We start from the raw sequence: 17127 nt of genomic DNA, 5'->3' as shown, positions 1-17127 counted from the left end.
CTTTGTCGGCGCCTCTTGTTTTACTCCCCAAGAAGGACGGTTCTGTACGATATTGAGTCGATTAGGTGCCCTCAATAGGATCACGCGCAAAGACGTGTACATGATGCAACGAATTGACGATGCCCTCGACTCCCTTCAGAGTGCTCAATATTTCTCAAGATTCGATCTCCGATCCGGTAATTGGCAAATACTATGCACGAAGCGGACAGGCACAAAACCACATTTCCCACACCAGAAAATCTGTACGAATTCAGTGTAATGCCTTTCGGGTTATGTAATGCTTCTGCGAATTTTAACTTATTATGGACATATTTTGATGTGGCCCGAAATGGATAATTTGTTTGTGTTATCTTAGCGTTATCTTATCGGACACTTTTCGCCAGCACTTTCAGCATGCGGACAAAGTGTTGACCTAAACTTCTAACGCTCTTCTTCAGCTCAATACTAAAAACTCCTAATTTTCCAACAAGAATATCAAAGTACTCGGCCATCTTGTCAGCAAATAGGGCGCTCTACGAGACCCTGACAAGATTGCTGCTGTGCTTCGGTTTCGTTGACCCGAGCATCTGAAACACTTACGGAGTTTCCTTGGCCTCGCATCCTACTTCCTGCGCTTGATCCGGCGCTTCACAAGCATAGTATCGGCACTTTACAGTAGTTACTAAGCATCAGGCGTTATGCTGCTTGTTATCGTTGAAAAACTTGCGCGGTCGCCTTCGGCGCTGGGTTCTCCGGTTGCAACACTGATTGTGACGTGCTCTACAAGTGCGCCAACAAACATTAAGATGGCGACGCTCTCTCGCTCCAACCGGCCGCTATCATCAACGAGCATATGTCTGCATTACATTTCAAGGGACCATGAAACTACGTCTTCGCTGACTTTGTCATTCATGGCGCCTGACAACACGCTGCCCTCCAACCGCTACAGTGAGATTCACGGTTGAAGTTTATTCTGATAAAAAAGCATATATTGTAATGTAGATTTAAGACGGAGTCTTGCAAAATATACGCTTCTCGTTAATGGCGGGCCAGAAGAAGAGCGTGCAGCTTACGTGCTTCGTCGTCTTTCATGGCGCCGACCATTGCGCGCACCGTCCCGCAGTACGGGAGCCCCACATTGTTGTGTCGATTGCCCCCATGCAAAAAGCGTCCGTCTAGTTGAATCAAAAAGTTCTTTCAGCAACAACAAGAAATGGAGCTCCTCCGGTGCATCTTGGCATTCACGTACGCGCATAGTATGGTTTCATGCGCGCTACGTGAACTTCAGCGCGAAGATGACGACGGAACGAACCAGCGTCAGAACTGCAGGGGACGACTTCGTTGGTCGCGTCACTGAGGCGGTTTCTAAGCTTGTAGGGACCAAAATACCGGCGGAGCAACTTTTCCAAGAGTCCACGGCGACGGATGGGCGTCCAAAGCCGCACGCAGGCGCCACTATTTTAATGGACATCGCGTTGACCCTGGTTGTATCAAGGGTGTCGGTATGCTGTTGCCTCCGCATATGAGGCCGAGCAAGCTTGCGCGCTTCTTCAGCTCTTTGTATGAATTCTTCCACGTGCTCGCTGGTCGGGCTATTATCAGCCAGAGGTATCATGGCATCAATTGTTGACGTAACGTGGCGCCCGTATACAAGTTCGAACGGCACAAACTGTGTAGTCTCCTGTACAGCAGTGTTATAAGCGAATGTCACATACGGTAAAATCTCGTCCCACGTCTTGTTCTCTGCGTCGACATACACGAAGAGCACACCCGCCAGCGTTCTCTTCAGACGTTCCCTTAATCCAATGGTTTGAGGGTGATGCGCAATGCTCTTGAGGTGAGAGCTATGCGTCAGCTGGAGAACGTCCCGCATAAGTTCGGCTGTAAATGCTGTATCACGGTTGCTGATTAGAACAGACGGTGTACCATGTCATAGGAAGATGTGGCGTACAAAGAACTTGGCCACTTCATACGAGTTTGATTGTGGAATCGGTTCGGTTTCGGTGCACCGGGTTAAGTAGTCCGTAGCGACGACTATCCATCTGTTGCACGAAGACGTCACTCTAAATCGCCCAAGTAGATCCGTTCCGATTTGCTGGAACGGTGCTTGAGGAGGGTCCACAGTGTGCAGAAAGCAAGCCGGTTTACCTGGTGGTTTCTCGCGGCGCTCATAATCGCTGCAGGTCTTCCCGTACCGTTGCACAGAAGCGAAAAGCCGGGGCCAGTAATAATTCTGTAGTATCCCTGCTAATGTCTAGCGAATCCCAGGTGTCCCGTGCATGGCTCATTATGGCAACCTTGCAAAATGTCGTGGCGCAGCGCCGACGGCACGGCAAGGAGGTGCGTATTTGGACCACTTCCGCACTTTTTCCTGTAAAGGACGTTGTTGCGCAAATAGTACGAGGATAAGCCGCGCACGAGCGAGCGGAGTAAATAACTTTCAACTTGTTGAAGGTGCTCGATCAGCGGCAGCAGCTCCGGATCATCGCACTGGTGCTCAGCCATCTTTATGGCGTCGAAAATGCCGACAAACGGCAAGTCACGGCCAGGGTTCGATGACATCGTACGGAGTCGTGCGCTTGACAAGCACTCAGCGTCACTGAGCTTTCCAGATCAGTAGACAGCTGTAATGTCGTACTCTTGTAAGCACAGGCTCCAACGGGCCAATCTGCCTGAAGGATCCTTCAGCACAGGGCGTGGTGATCGCTGACAACCTTGAAGGGTCTACCGTACAACTAGGGCCGAAATTTACTAATTCCCCTCCAAGCCGGCAAGCATTCTTTTTCATTGGTTGAGTAGTTTTTCTGAGCCTAGGTGAAACTGCGGCTTGCATAAGCAATGGTGCGTTCCGCACCAGCTTGTCACTGCAGAAGAACTGCGCCGAGACCCGCATGCCGGCGCCAGTATGAATTTCAGTGTCCGCATCTTCGTCAAAATGAGCAAGTATTGGGGCCACTTGCAAACGCTTGCGCCATTCATTGAACCACTACTGCTGCTCGTCCCCACAATCGAAAGGCACATCGTCGCGTGTAAACCGTGTCAGAGTCTCTGCAATTCTCGAGAATCCCTCAACGAAGCGCCTATAATATGCGCACAAACCAAGGAAGCGTTGGACAGCCTTCTTGTTTGTGGGTGCTGAAAACGCGGCGACAGCAGCTAACTTCGATGATTGCAGGTCGATGATCGCACCGTTCGCCTGCCTCATTTCCTCCCGCACGACCTCAGCTAGAGCGAGTCGCGGTACCAATGCCAGAGCCACCTGAAGCTTTTGGAGCTGTTTTCGAACAACAAGCCTAATGAGCTCAACAAGGCGTTGGTACTGCCCAAGGGTAAAGCGAGAGGGTCAAGCGATAGGGTCGGCACGTCGCGGTTGTACTGCCTTGTGCGCTGCTACAGTCTTTTCCATTGATATAGCTTTCGCTAGAAACTCTCCAGCAGACTTTCGTGGGTTGCATGTTAGGTCACTGAATAACTCTGGCTTGACACCGTGCATCACGTTCTTCATCTTCTTCCGGCATGGAGGGATCCGCGCGTCGGAAAAGTCAGCACGCCTCTTCGGCAAACATTGTAACACTTTCGGTCGGCTGCTGTATTCTCGCCTAAATTGCAGATTCAGCTCGCTCCTTGCAATTGAGGCTGGTGTATGTGCTGATTAGCTGCGGTCGGAATTCTTCCCACGTCGATAGGGCCGCCTCACGGTTCTCAAACCATGTCCACGCATAGTACTCGAGGGCAAAGTAGGCGTTGCGTAGCTTGGGCTCTGAATTCTGCGACACGCTCACAGTGATCCAGCCAGTCCTCAACATCCTCGAAGGTGTCCCCATGGAAGGATGTGGGGATTCGCATAAACCCGTATAATTCACGTATAAACCCCTTACAATTGACCTTGCGCGCGACAGCGACAGCGCTAGAAGCGAGGCGATGGCTGTCGCGTTCACTCGTCGTCTGCAAGCCGAACTCCACGCGAGCGACGGCTTTGAGCGACGAGTTCCCGGTATGAGGGCAGCAATATACGCGCCGAAACTAGCGTGGCGCATGCTTTATCAATTCAAGTTGATGTATTTTACTGAAGAAGGAGCACAAAATATTGCTGAAGGTCTTACACTAGGTTCTTATTCTTGCACGTGTAAAATTCAATTGTATGCTCGCTCCGTGCGACAAACAGTAGTATTTGAGTTACGTACATCCAGTTTCGGCTTCGCACAATTGGCTAGTCGCTCAAACCATTTCCGGGCGACGAGCGACGAATTCTAGATTTCTAGAAATGAGCGATCGTGCGACAACACCGAGCGATTTGTTCAAGCGACGGCCCGCTTTGTCACTCGAAGCCGTCGCCCGTCACTGTCGCGCGCAAAATCGCTCTCATTGAGTTTCGACTTAACGCCAAACTCCTCAGAGAAACGCAAGCTCTCGAAAATTTCCATGACCGTCTCAGCAAAACACCACCAAACTACTTTGCACCATGCTTCGTGTGTAGCGGCAGCAGTCGGTCCGGACGAACACCATTGTTGACGTCACGAGGCAGCCGACCAATCACAGGCGGTATCGAGGCGCGCGAGCTGGGCGTGTCTGCTGCTGCTTTTTCGTCTCAATAAAATATGTTTGCGCTTTCTTTCGCTCAATTTCGATGCGATATTCGAATTCAGAGAGTTGAGAACCACGGCGTACTGCTCTTCACTCATTTTTTCTGGAAAAGCTATCAGCTTCCCCTTAAGGACGACTTGGGTCGGTGCGGTTCAGGAAGAAGACTGAACTGATGTACTAATCGTTCTGACTCGAATGGGTAGAGGCTCGTGCTCAGGTGGCAGTCCTTGAAGTCTACGGCTTGTCCGTACGTGAAAAGGAGTCAGGTCGACCACACTTCGTACTGGGCAAGTAGACGGTGTTCGATCAGGGAGTGGTAGCATGTACCCAGCCCCTCCACCAAACAAAATGTAACGTAGATTGAAGACGGAGTAATTCAAAATAGGCGCTTCTCTTTAATGACGGGCCACAGGAAGAACGTGGAGCTTACGCGCTCCATCTTCTTTCATAGCGCCGACTTATGCGCGTGCCCTCCCGCGGTGCAGGAGACCCACATCATTATGTCAATATAGATTTAGGTATTATATTCTGCTGAAGAAGGTCACATACTGAAAAGACTACGGAGGCACCTTCTAAGAAATATTACATGAAATAGAAAACTACTAAACAGCAAAGAAGAGTAATAAAAACACTTACAACAAAATACAAGTATTGACACAATTAATAATGAAATTCTCAGGTAGGTACAATCATTTCTGTGATTAAACATTTGTATTCAATGAATACATACTCATTATGCAGAAATAAATGATAAAGGAGAGGCTATTTCATTTGTGAAATTGTTTTATTAATTACGATTAAAAAGAAGCAAACCTCCTGATGATGACATGGAAACAGCAGCTTTAATGATATAAGGCAAATAGTACGACGATTTAATTAAACAAAATGAACTCTCTGGGTGTCGTAATTAGTGCGGACTTTTGGAAGTTCGCCTAGTGCAGGGTATCAATGAATGAAGTTTTTGTTTTATGGTACAAGGGCCGGCCGAAGAGCGCCAGGTTAGTGGGTAGATGAATTCTGAGAAGTTGGTGTGACGTAGCTGCCAAGGGGCCTAAAAGCGATTTCTGTAAAGTGCGTAAAAGCTACAAGCAATAAAATTATGGCAATCACTAATGAGGACTACTAAGAACACAAAAGGTACATTGTGATAGAATGATGATATTTTTTAAATACATGAAGCCGAAATGTTTGCAAGACGCACTACTGCCTTGAGAAAGCCCTTAAAACGGAATGGCTTGAATGCTGTACAAAAATATTATCGCAGCGGCATCCTCTGGAGAGAGGATGTGCTACAAATTCGTAGGACTAACAACATGTCAGAAAACATCGTTTAAAAAACTTACGACTGCTCTAATGTCAAACAACGCTTCTGTACCAAGAAATATTAGAGGATGAAGGGGGATGTGATGCCGGTATGCTAGTGGAAAGCGTTTCATTCTCCCTGTTTAGGCTTTCCGACACTCCAGGAGGGCGTGGACGACGGTGAGCCTTTCACCGCGTCTACCACAGGTTGGTGGTTGATTTCCAGTCAGCATAAAACTGTGTGTAACATGTGTGCGTCCTATTCTGAGACGACAGAATAGGACATCTGCTCGTCGTGTTTTTGTTGCGGAGCGCCAATAATCTAGTTTTGCTTTATTCAAGTGAAGCTTATCATTTGTTTCTGCATACCATAAGCGCTGCCAGTGGCTTCTGAGTTTCTTTCGGATGAAAGGCTTTAGATCTAAGGCAGGTAGTGCAGTGGTAGGATGGATATCTTGTGATGCAATTGATGTGGCAATCTGGTCAGCCAGCACATTACCCTCAATGCCCCTATGTCCAGATACCCAGCATATAATGACTTGCTGCTGAGACATGTACGATATGCAAATAACGGAATAAAGCTCGTTAAGTGCAGGGTTTCGATGATTTCACAGGGACATTAGGGCATTTACGACGCTTAGAAAGTCCGTGTATATAATGGCTTTGTGTACCTTTGCTTTCTTGATTTATTTAACAGCAGATAGTATTGCATAAGCTTCCGCGGTGAATATGCTTGTTTCCGGATGCAGTCCATCGGGCTCGGAGAACGATGGTCCGATTGCAGCATAAATGACGCCCGCATGTGACTTAGAAGCGTCAGTGTAAAACTCTATGCACGAGTACTTCGATTCAAGTTCCAAGAAATGCATTCGACTACATGCCTATGGGGCGTGTTTCGTCACCTCTTCGAATGGCATATCAAATTCTATGAGCTTCCACTGCCATGGCGGCAATGACTTAACTCGGACGATCAGGTTTTGCTGAAGAATTCGAACTTGCATTTCCTCAGCAAGCTTTCTAATACACAGAGAGAATGGTTCCCTAGCTACAGGTCGATTATTAAATAGCATTGCAGATGTCATGTCGTTTATGCTTGCATAAGAGAGATGGTCGCGGTTTGCTTTCACTTTTAGAAAGTAAATGAAACTGGAGTACGACCTCTGAAGATGACGTGACCATTCATTAGCTTCAGCGGAGAGACTCTCTACAGGACTTGTCCTGAAGGCACCGGTCGCCAAGTGGATACCTAAGTGGTGAACAGATCAAGCATCTTCAAGGTGTTTGTACTGGCAGATTGATATACTATGGCCCCTTAGTCTAAGCTTGTACGTGTGAGACGTTTGTACAAGTTAATCAGACACTTCCGGTCGCTGCCCCACGTTGTATGTGATAAAAGTTTAACGTGCGTTGCTTTTAGACATTTATCTTTTAGGTGCTTTAAGTGTGCAATGAAGGTCAGTTATGAATCTAGTATGATTCCTAAATATTTGCGTTGTGTGACAACTGGTATGTGCTTTCCATATAGTTATACACTAGGCTCTGCAAATAAGTCTCTTTTTCCTGTTAAAAGAGACACATGAACATTTAACAGGATTCAGTTTAAAGCCGTTTTCTCTGCCCATTTACACACTTTGTTCAAGCCAAGCTGGACATGTAGCTCACAAAGAGAAAGGTTACATGACCTGAAACCTAATTGTACGTCAGCTACGTATACCGAATGAAACATGCTCTGCGGCATATATAAGCGCAAGGAATTCATTTTTATTATAAAAAGGGTAAAGCTTCATACCGCTCCTTGCGGCACCCCAGTTTCTTGAGTAAATGGCCTGGATAGAGCATTGCCCACCCTAACGCGAAATGCACGGTTTGATAGGTAACTTTCAGTTACAATAAGCGTATTCCCTCGAATACCCGTTTCTGAGAGATCTCGCAAAATCCCATGTTTTCAATTCGTGTCATATGCCTTTTTCATGTCTAAGAAAACAGAAAAAGAAACTGTTTTTGGATAAAGGCGTCGCGAATACCTGCCTCAATGCGCACGAGCTGGTCAGTAGTCGACCTACCCTCTGAAGCCGCACTGATAAGGGTCGAGCATTTTATTCGATTAGATGACGTAAAAGACGACGTGTTATCATTTTCTCGAAGAGTTTGCATAAGCGATTTGCGAGCGCTATTGGACGGTAACTTGAAAGGTCGGATGGGTCCTTGCCTTGTTTGACCTTGTTGACTGATACGACGATAACTTCTTTCCAGGAGGATGGAAGGGTTCCAGCAGCCCAAACAGAGTTGAAAAGTGCCAGAAGTGTTACCTGTGTATCAGTGAGCAGGTTTTTAATCATGTCATACGTGATTTTGTCAACTACCGGTGCAGAACTAATACACGAGCTCAATGCAGCTCTAAGCTCGGCAATAATAAAAGGGCAATCGTATGGTAGATTTGGTCTGCATTTACGGTTTATTGACTTGAGTTCCGCTTTTTGCTTATATTTGAGGAATGTGTGTGAATAGTTTACGGAGCTTGATACACGCACAAAATGTAAGCCAAGGGCATCGGCCTGGCTTTCCAAGGTATTTCCTAGCTCATCAATCAAAGATAATGGCTTGATCTGCGGCCCTTAAGCCTTCTCAGCCCATCCCATACTTTAGCCTCATCGGTATAGGAATTGACGCGTGAGAGAAACCTTTCCCAGCTTGCTCTTCTAGCGTGCCCTATCGTGCGCCGTCCTTGTGACATGGTATGTTTAAATAGAATGTACTTTTCCGCCGTAGGATATTGGCACAATCTGCCCAATGCCTTATTTTGTCTTTTTCGTGCATCTCTGCAGTCTTCATGCCACCAAGGAACACGTTTCTTAGATGACTGATCGTTTGTTTGTGGAATGAACATTTTAGCTGCGTCAATAATAAAATCGGTAAAATATGCTACAATATTATCTATGCTAAAATCGCATACAGAATCTTGTGACAATTCAGTAGATTGCTTAAAAAGCTTACAATCAGCCGAGTCAAGTTTCCATAGGGGTACCTGTGGACGAATGTCGTGTCGTGTTAGTAATTCTAAAGTTATCGGAAAGTGGTCACTCCGAAATGGATTTTCTATAAGATTCCATTCTAAGTAAGAAAGAAGTACCGAAGATCCAAGTGGTAAATGTATCGAGGAGTATGAATTATGCGCTATATTATAGTAGGTGGGGTTTTTTTCCTATTAAATAGGCACGTAACAAGAAAGAATTCGATTAGTCGACCCCTCAAATCAGTTCTGGAATCTCCCCAGAGAGTACCCGACAATAAGAAACGGCTCAGGAAGTTGGTTAATAAGTTCGTAGAATTCTGTTTTGCTCAGGTGATAGCTTGGTGGTACGTATACGGAGCAGACGGCTGCCAATTCATTAAAAAGAATTGCTTGAACTGCAACTGCCTCGAGGTATGTCCGAAACGGCAAGTGTTGGCAAGCAACAGTTTTATTGACAATTATGGTTACACCGCCAGATAAGGTGTTAACCTCGTCACGATCGTTATGAAAAATAATGTATGACTGCAGAAAATTTGTCAATATAGTTTTTCATTGCGTTTCCTGGACACACATAACATATGGATTAAGTTTGTGTAAAAGTTCGGTTACGGTCGTCAAGATTGTGGAGGAGACCTCTCACATTCCAATGCATAATTTGTGTATCCATTTTGACAGAGTTTGATGCTGTGTGTTCTGTAAAGAAAAGGTTAGGTCACAGGACCTTTTACGGGCGCCGTGATACGAGTTTTCTCTTTCTTGAAGTGATCGAGTGGGGCTCGCCGCTTCTTAGGCGCTGGTGGCGCCGTATGGCTGGTTGTTGTGTCCATTGTCTCTTGCGAGGCGCTGGACACGCACTCTTCTGAGCTCTGTGCTTGAGGTGAAGGCCTCGGCACGTTCGACGAGATCTTTGAGGCCACTGGGGGTTGGTGGTCCCTTCTTCTGGTGTGGCGGAACAGCGCTAGCTACAGCCGCCAGGGGCCGGCTGACGTCAGGGCCGGCTCACTGCGTGTGGGCCGGACAGCTGCTGGATGCCGTTGTGGCGCTGCCCCCTGACACGCCACATCGGCTAAGCTGCTCTTAGGAAGGTATGACACTCGCCTAAGCACCTCCTTCAACGATATATTTCTTTTTACTTTAATTATGACAATTTCTTTTTCTTGTTTCCAAGACTAGTACGAACGTGAGTACGCGGCGTGCTCCCCATCACAGTTTACACAATGCAAACAATTGTCGCAAGTTTCAGACGTATGTTCATGGGCACTGAATTTCGCTTATGCTTGGCGGCCTCGGCCGCGCTGCAAACTGTGGCCGAAATGTTGGCATTTGAAACATCGGAGGGGAAATGGCACCTGTGGCCTAAAACGGAACTTGGTGTGCCTACCTCGATTGACTCGGGCAGGAAACTTGAACGAAAGGTGATTATTAGGTGCTTCGTCTGAATCTCTTTGCCATCCGGCTTCATTTTAACTCTTCTCACATTGACCACAATTCGCTCACTGAAGCCTTCCAGGAGTTCCGCTGCAGTCAGCTCAAGCAAATCTTCATCCGACACAACACCGCGGGTAGTGTTCATTGTACGGTGTGGGGTTACAGTTACGTGGGTCTTCCCAAATGACACTAGTTTCGGTATTTTCTCATAATGCTTCTGATCGTGGAGCTCCAAGAGGGGTCACTGCTTGCCATCCTCGAAGCCTTGTAACCTGGACCAAAAACATCAGTCAAGAACTTTGAAACAAGAAACGGCGAAACAATTCGCACTGGTTTGTCGGACTTTTCAGAGTGAATAACGTGGAAGCGAGGGAAGTTCTGGATTTGCCGTCCGAGAAACTGGAAGACATCTTCGGTACACCCTCCTTTCAGAGGGTGATGAGGAAGTGAGGGGCAAGAGGTTTCCATGAAAATACAATAAAATTCGGCAACAACGCCGACCGCACACCACGGAGCCAAACGAGGAGATGCGGCATAGCTTGCGTGCAAGTCTGCACGACGCCTGTCCTACGCCGTCACTATAACCAGATATGGTGTACCCAAGTTAGGATAGCCACACGAGGCTAACCTTTGCCGCCAAGGAGAAATGAATTAAGTAGAAGGAAGAAGAATACAGCAAAGGCCAGAAAGTGAGAGAAGACAGAAAGAGGCGACTGCCGATTTCCCCCGCGTGGGTCAGTCCGAGGGTGCGTCTACGTGAAGCCGAGGCCAAACAGGTGTGTTGCCGCCGCCGAGCAGCCTTAAAGGTGCAAACACCCGGAATTGGCTCGACCACCAGGATTCCCTTTTCCCCTGACATGGCTAAGCTACGCATGGCTATACGCGGGAGGGTCCAACCCTCGTGTGGTCGGGTAAGTGATGTCGCAACATACCAAACGCCTGCTGACGCAGACGCCCCTGCAGGGTAGTGCAGGGTAGAAAACTGGAGGCTTGAACTGTGATTAGCCTCCCTGCCTTTCTCGCCTTTGCATCTCTCTCTCTCTGGAAGTTCGCATCTTAAGAACGTGCTGACCAATAATGCTACCGCATTATGCAACGTCTATGAGGAACTTAGCGTCCGCCTAATGCCGTGTTTTGTTGTTAACTGAAACAGTTTAACCTTGAGAACCATGTGCTGCACCGTTATATTTACCATTCTGATGTAAATACTTCGGTTCCAGCTCTTTCTCGTTAGCTGCACAACCAGGCCTTTGAAGCCTTCCACGACGACCACTTTGCTGGCCACTTATGTTTTCAGAAAACACGCAACCGGATAAAGAGCCGTTTCTTCTGGCCTGGCATTTCTACCTTTGTGGAAAAGTACGTCGCTTCACAATTAATTATTCTCCTGAAAAATAAAGTAATTTTAACAGTCTCAGAAGAGAACAGCAGTTTACGATAGGTAGCGAGGCACTGGAAGTGGTAAGGGAATACTTAGGGCAGGTAGTGAGCGAGGATCCGGTTCATGAGACTGAAATAATGCGAATAAGAATGGACTGGGGTGCGTTTGGCAGGCGTTATCACTTCATGAAGAGCAGGTTGCGATATCCCTCAAGAGAAAAGTGTAAGACCAGCAGTGTCTTCCCAGTACTCACGTATGGGGCAGAAACCTGGAGACTTACGAAAAGGGTTCTATTTAAATTGTCGACGACTCATCGAGCTATGGAAAGAATGATCTGTGTAACGTTAAGGGATAAGAGCAGAGTGGGTGAGGGAACAAACGTGAGTTAATGACATCCTAGTTAAAATCAAGAAAAATAAATGGGCCTAGGCAGGACATGTAATGCGGAGGGAAGATAACCGAAGGTCATTAAGGGTTACCGACTGAATCCCAAGAAAAGGGAATCGTAGCACGGGCGGCAGAAAGTTACGTGGGCGCATGAGATAAAGAAGTTTGCAGGCACAAGACGGCCACAATTAGCACATGACTGGGGTAGTTTTAGAAGTATGGGAGAGGCCTTTGCCCTGCAGTAGGCGTAACCAGGCTGCTGCTGGTGCTGCTGCTGGTGCTGCTGCTGCTGATAATGATGATGATGATGACGTCGCCTTTTGCACGCTGTGCCAACTCTGGAAGGGGCTAACAACGCCTTCTGCTGCCGTGTTTTAACCCATCAAATGCCCGTAGACACCTTCTGCCATCACTGGTATAGACCTCTTCGGGGATCTTTCTATCACACCGACAGAACATCGATGTATTGTGAGTGCTGTTGACCAGCTTACACGCTACGCAAAGAGAACGCTCCTCTACGCTTCGCAGCAGACGCCGCCAACTTCTTTTTGGAAGCCATCGTGACGTCATGGAGCACCTCGCGTCCTGTTGAGTGATTGAGCCAAGACGTTTCTGTCGACCATTCGCGGAGTAGTTAGAACCCGTCCCACAGTTCTTAAGATGACGTCGGCTTCCCACTGACAAACAAATGGTCTGACAGAGGAATTTCATCGCACATTAGCTGAAATCATTTCTATGAATATCGGACCACACCAAAATAAGTGCGGCGCATTTTTTCTATTTAGGCGTTCGCGCATAACACCGCTGATCAGTGAATTCTTGGACACTCCTCTATCTCCCTTGTTTACCGCCGTCCTCCGACATTACCACTGGACGTCTCTTTCTCTGATGTCCCTACTAGCTCCTCGGCGTCTTTGTCGGAACACTTCGTCTCAAGACTTGACGAATTTCGATAACGTGCTCGACTCACTACAGAAGCCAGCCAACGACACCGCAAGTAGGGTTACGACAGCTCTCACCGCGATGTTTCCTTTAGGCCCGGAGAGGAGGATCTTCTCAGGAAACCCGTTTGTACCCTGGGCTTGGGTGAGCAGTTCGTGTCACGTTTTTAGGACCCTACATCAATGCAGAACAATCTTACCCTGTGAACTACCGTGTCCCTCTAATTGAAGTTTATTCGCACCGTCTTATGCTTGGTTAAGAAGGTGTTCCCGTTTTGTGTCCTGAGCCCATTGTCCGACGTTACTTGCCAGCCTAAGTGGAGGCCAGGCTACCCGCTTCAGGGCACGGGGGAAATTATTGTGAACGCTGCGTGTCCATGTCATCCTGTTCATTTGTACACTCTCATCATCACCACGTAGGCTTGACCGTTGTCTCCGAATATAAAAAAACAACAACAGGTCAGTTGCCAAGCGCCTTCACTACTAAATTCCCTACATGATTTTGATGACGAAATTATGAACGGCTCGAGTAGATCGTATAAATATTATCTGAGAAGAGAAACTTCGGCTTCCCAACTTCGGTTGCTAGTCAGCGCCAGTGTCGTGTTTTTCTTTTCCTTCGCGCTTGTCTGTTTCGCGCTGTTTATTTCCGAAACATATATACTGTGTTCGTCTTGTATTTTTCTTTCTTTATTTTTACTGTATGAAGCTTTTTTTTTTTTTTTAATAAGACGTACCTTTATTTTATTCTATCAGTTCTCTTTATATTTATATACGTTTCTTCCCACGAAAATAATCTTCAGTATCAGGACACTTGATTTATTTCAACATGTTTGTGGGATTTCTTTCCAGCGTAAGGCCGGCATGCCAAATTGCTGTTTTCCTTTTGTAAACAGAAGAAAATGAAACCATTACACATTCATTCGAATGTGACCCCATAAAGAGAGAGACCTGGTAAGTTATTCCCTGATTAACCATGACGACATCTGTGAGAAGCACTGTCCAATATTTTGCCAGTTTAACTGCAAAATTTATTAAGGAAATAATTTCACGGTTAAGGTAACTTCGCATGGTTCTGGTAAATTAGAAGGACGATGCGGTAGTCTTCGTAATCAGACGTGGTCGTACATGTGCGCAGCTTTATGGATTTGTTCTTCTGTGACTGAATTGCAGCCATTCGAGCAAGCGACCCGTGATACTAAGTCTCGGACGGAGCACAGAAAGCACCACTCCATGTTCAGTAATCTCTCAAAATCCCTCGAAGTGCATCTTGAGGTGCACAACTGGTTATATGCGGTACTGTAGCACAGTTGTGATATGTTTCTTGGCTTCGCATGACCGCGTTACCTATATCAGATAAAGACATCGCATAGCCAAGGCAATGAGTGTTGGAGCCCAGAATGCCACTATTAGGTGAATTCTGACAACGTGTGATTGGAATAAATTACATAAACCGCTTGCACTTATAGAATAGACGGCACCACACGGCAACAACACTTGCATGAGGTAGGGAGAGTTCAAGGAACAGCGTCTCACATGCTGCTTGGAAAACGTGAACTGACGGGTTCATGCAGATTGAGAACTTCGCGGTTTATTTGTTTCCCAAAGGTTTCTTTTGTACAGTGCGTTCTCCTTCTATAGTTACATTTACGCCTCGGACTCACCTCTGGAGGAAGCCGAGTGTATTCCAAGCAACGCTCGAAAGACACGAACGTTTGGAAGAAAAGGAACACTCCTGAAGAAACAGCCATGATCAGGAGAGGGATCTGTATTCAGTAAAAGATACAGAGAAGATTTATTACTCTAATAAACGAATAGAATCAACATCAGTGCACGAGTGGGCTGACAACTCACGCTGACATCCCACCACGAATTGTTCTATTGTTTTATACAATAGGGTTTTTTATTCAAACAGTAGGTAAAAGCGGCGATAACATTGATGATGCATAAAGGACATCTTCGCAGTGATGCCGCTTCAGTGAGCAAGGATAGAGTACGGTGATTAGGAAACCAGTGCATGTAATTGCAAACTGGGCGTACAACATTTATCCGAACAAATAAAAAAACGCGTGTTTTCTAACGTCGTCGTACTGTAAATGCCAGAAGGAACTATGGCGCAATATGCTAACGTACGGCGCGTGTGGCTGGTGATATAACATCCTTTGTGGTGGGGCCGTACTTAGACTTCCTAGAACTGAGTCATTCTGGCATTGCATAACTGTAGATTCTTACAATGTTTGCACAGGCATTTTTTTTTCATTACAAATATGTTGTTTTGCAATAACTAGCCTCTCTGAATCTGTACTTTCGTCATTCAATAGTATTGAATATATATTTTTCCCATTTCCTCTGAACGCAGGAAATGCAAAATATTTCCGTATGGTGGATGTAATTCAAAAACAAAGTCTAGGCAAAATTTATCGCATGCTCAAAATTTTCCTCACCTATGTATGTTTTGGAGATCGCACAAATATGTCAATTAAAATAGTTTGCCGATTTCCAAAGCGATAGATATGAGATGCCGAAGGGAGGGCCTCCGGATCTATTTTCATACACTGATGTTCTTACGCATGTGATAGTGTATATAGAAACATGAAATCTGAGTTTCTTTATTTTTTCTATTTCATTCGAGTCGAAATTTGGTAGCCATACACAGGAATCAAAGTACTTACCTCTTGTTTAACAGCTGAAACACATAATCACTGGGTTGTGTGGGACATCAATGAATGTACCATTCCTAATTATAAAACAAATATCAACTCTAAAGAAATGCTGTGAAGCTAGTATCTAATAAAACGTAGCCATATAGCAAGCCAAAAAGCGACAATATTTTTGTTCTACCTATGCATGCAAAGTCTGGAGAAAGTTCGGCCTATGATCCATTTTTTTATAGTGTCTGAAGAATTCAAGCAGCAGATTTTGCTAGAATAATCCCACTATGAACCTGTTTTCCAGCTATAAGCACAAAAGAATGATTTTTCAAAATGTATACACAGCAAAGAAATGCCCTGTCTGATAACACGGTTGTAGCCTTTGAACGCGATTGCTAAACGAGGCGAACATTTATATACTTATAATTAATTCTGAGGATGACACCTGTTTCGACATATGCGTCATGAAGCATCAAGTAAAAATGCAATATTGTTTCAATGTTTTTTTTTTAATCGAAGCAGTGGCTTTATAGACAGAAGCATGAAAAATAGCGGGAAGGCAAAATGTATTGCTTCATACTTTTGGAATAAATATCCCGGAACTTTGTCATCGTTGAGTTTATTTCAAATGAACTGACCAGCTAGAAATCTTAAGTTGAAATATGTGACGCGTTCTTTAAAGCCTGCATTTGTGCATATAATAATGAACTCCATTATTCAGTCTAATTCCTCTTGTTAATATTGTCACCGAAGAAGATAAAACAACACACACAGAAAACAAGAAATTAGGCAACGGCGACACCACAGACTACGATAAGTTTATCTGATTCACCACTTTCTGTGTCTGCATTGCTTTTCGATACTGTGGCCTGCTGAAGTATGCTCCGCCTCTTTGAGTAGCGCAGATCAATCTTAGATTTGTGTTAGCTGCCCCTTAGGCAACTTTAAGTATTCGGTATTGTCTAGAAAACACACAGTACAGAGGCATTTTCAAGACGTGTGGCATTTGGGAAATATCTCATGTAACACCAAACATGTATTATAACACATTAAAACACACTTGAATTCGGCGTAGTTCTATTTGCTAAGCCGGAGTGCTCTGAACCAATGCACTGTAGAATGTCAGATACAGCTCAAAAGCGCAATGAGTTTATTTGTTGACATCACTAACGCGCCCGATCGCCCCCGACTCTGCTGGAATATCGATTCGACATATCGACATATCGTCGAGTTGACATATCCGTCATTATTTATTTTTTTATTTAGCAATACTGTAAGCCATTTACAGGCTCATACAGGAGTGGGTCACAATCAAAACAACGAAACATTGTTGGTCAAAACAGAAGAAAGCAATGAAACACGCCAATTATTACAATTCAAAGATATAACACGCAAACAAAACGACAGACCAAAGCAATTAGTACTAGGCACATAATACAGGGAAGTGGTAAGAGCTACGAA

At 45.6% G+C, this 17127-nt stretch overlaps 1 protein-coding gene across 1 annotated transcript in view; it reads right to left on the bottom strand.

Moving 5' to 3' along the window:
• LOC142588589 (ATP-binding cassette sub-family C member 2-like) overlaps window positions 1–17127 on the bottom strand; it is a 121023-nt gene that overhangs the window by 86962 nt on the left and 16934 nt on the right. The window contains exon 4 of the mRNA XM_075700425.1: window positions 14680–14781. Coding sequence (XP_075556540.1) covers window positions 14680–14781 — 102 coding nt within the window. The remainder of the gene's footprint in view (window positions 1–14679; window positions 14782–17127) is intronic.

This window comes from Dermacentor variabilis, chromosome 7 (genome assembly GCF_050947875.1).
Source record: "Dermacentor variabilis isolate Ectoservices chromosome 7, ASM5094787v1, whole genome shotgun sequence".
Taxonomy (NCBI): Eukaryota; Metazoa; Arthropoda; class Arachnida; order Ixodida; family Ixodidae; genus Dermacentor; species Dermacentor variabilis.
The sequence above is the reverse complement of the archived record's forward strand: the minus strand, read 5'-3'. Positions and strand labels throughout refer to the sequence as shown.